The 2,651-nt window shown below is 24.9% G+C and overlaps 1 protein-coding gene across 1 annotated transcript in view; it reads left to right on the top strand.

Moving 5' to 3' along the window:
- LOC106789644 (suppressor of lurcher protein 1-like) overlaps positions 1–2,651 on the top strand; it is a 46,657-nt gene that overhangs the window by 35,717 nt on the left and 8,289 nt on the right. Inside the window, exon 4 of the mRNA XM_014754038.1 lies at positions 1,283–1,490. Coding sequence (XP_014609524.1) covers positions 1,283–1,490 — 208 coding nt within the window. The remainder of the gene's footprint in view (positions 1–1,282; positions 1,491–2,651) is intronic.

Genomic DNA, 2,651 nt, shown 5'->3' with positions numbered 1-2,651 from the left:
ATATTATATACTCGTATAAAATATATTTGTGTATAATTGGGGGGTTTCTTTTCTTTTGTTTCCAGAAGTAAATTGACTGTTTTTCTTTTTTTTCTTTTTTTTTTTTTTTGGAATAATTAAAACGTCCAGTTTATAAGTAAGTCATTCTTTTTTCCTATGTTCTTCGAAACATTCGATAATTCAATTATCGTATCAATTGATACGTTAATTTGTATAATAACGTAATTGAAAAGAGACAAAATAAAAGGAATTTGATAATGTTCTCGGTAATAATACAATTTCATCATTGAGCTGGAAAATTCAATTCGATTTAATTTACAAGTTAACGATTGGAGTAACGAGAGAGAGAGAGAGAGAGAGAGAGAGAGAGAGAGATAGAGAGTTTAAGAAATAATCATTGTTCTTATCCGAACATTGATTGCATTCCTCTTTTCCTAACTCACCTAACACCCCTCACCCAACCCACCTTTCAGACATTCTCTTTATTCTACGCCCATTATCGATCATTAATTAGTTCGTGAAATTTTATCATTTTCTCGTATTTGACCAACTTCCAATGGAATGAATGGCTACAATTTCATTTAAAAATTGTCTCTGCTTTTTGGTTAACATGATATAATTAAAACTTTGCTTTAATATTTATAAAGTAGAAGAAGAAAAAAGAAAATATATAATAATACAAATAAATATTTTTATTTATAATTTAATATTTATAAGTAGAAGAAGAAAAAAGAAAATATATAATAATACAAATAAATATTTTTATTTATAATTTAATATTTATAAGTAGAAGAAGAAAAAAGAAAATATATAATAATACAAAATAATCAATAATACAATTATATATATATATATACATTTATATAAAAAATATCGGTTTTCGTATTTTCTTTATATAAAACAAAATTCATTAATAAAACACGTTATCATTGATGATTTTATTACATATTTATAATTATTTAATATTTTTTCTAATATAATTCCGTTTTCATCTCGTTAATTCATTGTTTAATATTAATCATTTAATATATGGTATACGTTTAATAAATTATGAAATGTATATATAATATATAATATATTTATCTTTGGGAAAAATGAAATATTATCATTATATTCATACTAATAATAATTATTAATATTATTTGTAAGAAACTCTAACACACCAATATATAGATTTAATTTGACTCGAATATATAGAACATTTATGTCATTGAATTAAAAAAAAAACAAAGTAAGGTAAAAAGGAAGTAACTAAAATTAATAAATTGTTTAAATGTTTCAGATTTTGGTATAACGACGGGTCGACAAGAGGCTAAATACCCGTGTGCCTTTGTTTTCAACAGCAACGAGACTCGTAATGGTACATTTGCATCACCTAATTATCCAGGATTATATCCACGTGATACAGAATGTCACTACTTTTTCAATGGCCAACTGAACGAACGTGTACATCTTCATTTTCATTTCTTCGACGTCGAAGGAGTTTTACCGTAAGTATAATTTCTAATTTTCTTTTTTTAATCAACAGATATCAAATATAATCATTAATTATATTTTATACGATCAGAGAGAGAATAATATACGATACAATTATTAATAATATTTCGATACATAAAATAAATCGTAATATATATATGATTTTTTTTTAAATTAATTTTTCCTCTTCTTTTTTCCCCTTTTTTGTTATTTACAATCAGAATCCGCGATGTTAATTATCGGCCACACAAATTTTATGGTAATAATTATAATATTTTACATAAGCAAACACATACACGTAATAATGTGTCGATAATTATGATAATGGTCTCAAAGTAATAAAAGTTCTACACAAATTTATTTACTAATTACAAATAATTTCGATATATAAAATATATATCGTAATATAGATTTTTTTTTTTCTTCAAATTTGTTTACTTACAATTAATCCGATGTCATAATTAACCGCTGCCATAATTATAATACATCAAATACATATGCGGTCAACCAATTATTAACACCTAAATATTTCCTCGTTATTTATTAAGATATATACAAAATTTTCTATACAAAACACTTATACAGTAATAAGAGATACATAAGGTAATATAAATAATTTTTACGTGGGTGGAAAGCATATAGAAATAAATTCTCGGTTAGGTCACTTTGATATTTTTTTTTAAACCTATTCATTTTTTCTAAATAAATATAAATAATCAATAATACAATATATAGAAATTAATCTCCGTATAAAATATATATAATATTTTTTTAATGATAACAAAGAATAATTAAGGTAATGTTAATTGTAGAATTAAGGGATAAATATGTTCTTCAAATAATCGTCTTTGAAAGAGTACCCTTTTTGCAAGGACAGTTAATAACCTTTCAAAGAGAAAGAGTGTTACTTTAAAACCAGGCCAATCGACTTATCTAACGTCATTCTTAACGTGGTAGTACCTGTCTATCGAACTCTCTCTCTCTCTCTCTCTCTCTTTTTCTCTTGTCGGATAGAAAGAAATAAAACTGCTTCGAGACCTTTATATAAAGCTATAAACGAACGCATCGATCCTGCTTCTTCTTCCTGCTTTAAGACGCACACGTACACCAATTTATCTTTAAATCCAGATGGATTTACTCCGAGTTCGTTCGTTCTTTCGTATTTTTTTTTTTTT

Source organism: Polistes canadensis, unplaced genomic scaffold (genome assembly GCF_001313835.1).
Source record: "Polistes canadensis isolate GaletaPanama2010 unplaced genomic scaffold, ASM131383v1 scaffold_194, whole genome shotgun sequence".
NCBI classification, from domain to species: Eukaryota; Metazoa; Arthropoda; class Insecta; order Hymenoptera; family Vespidae; genus Polistes; species Polistes canadensis.
The sequence above is the reverse complement of the archived record's forward strand: the minus strand, read 5'-3'. Positions and strand labels throughout refer to the sequence as shown.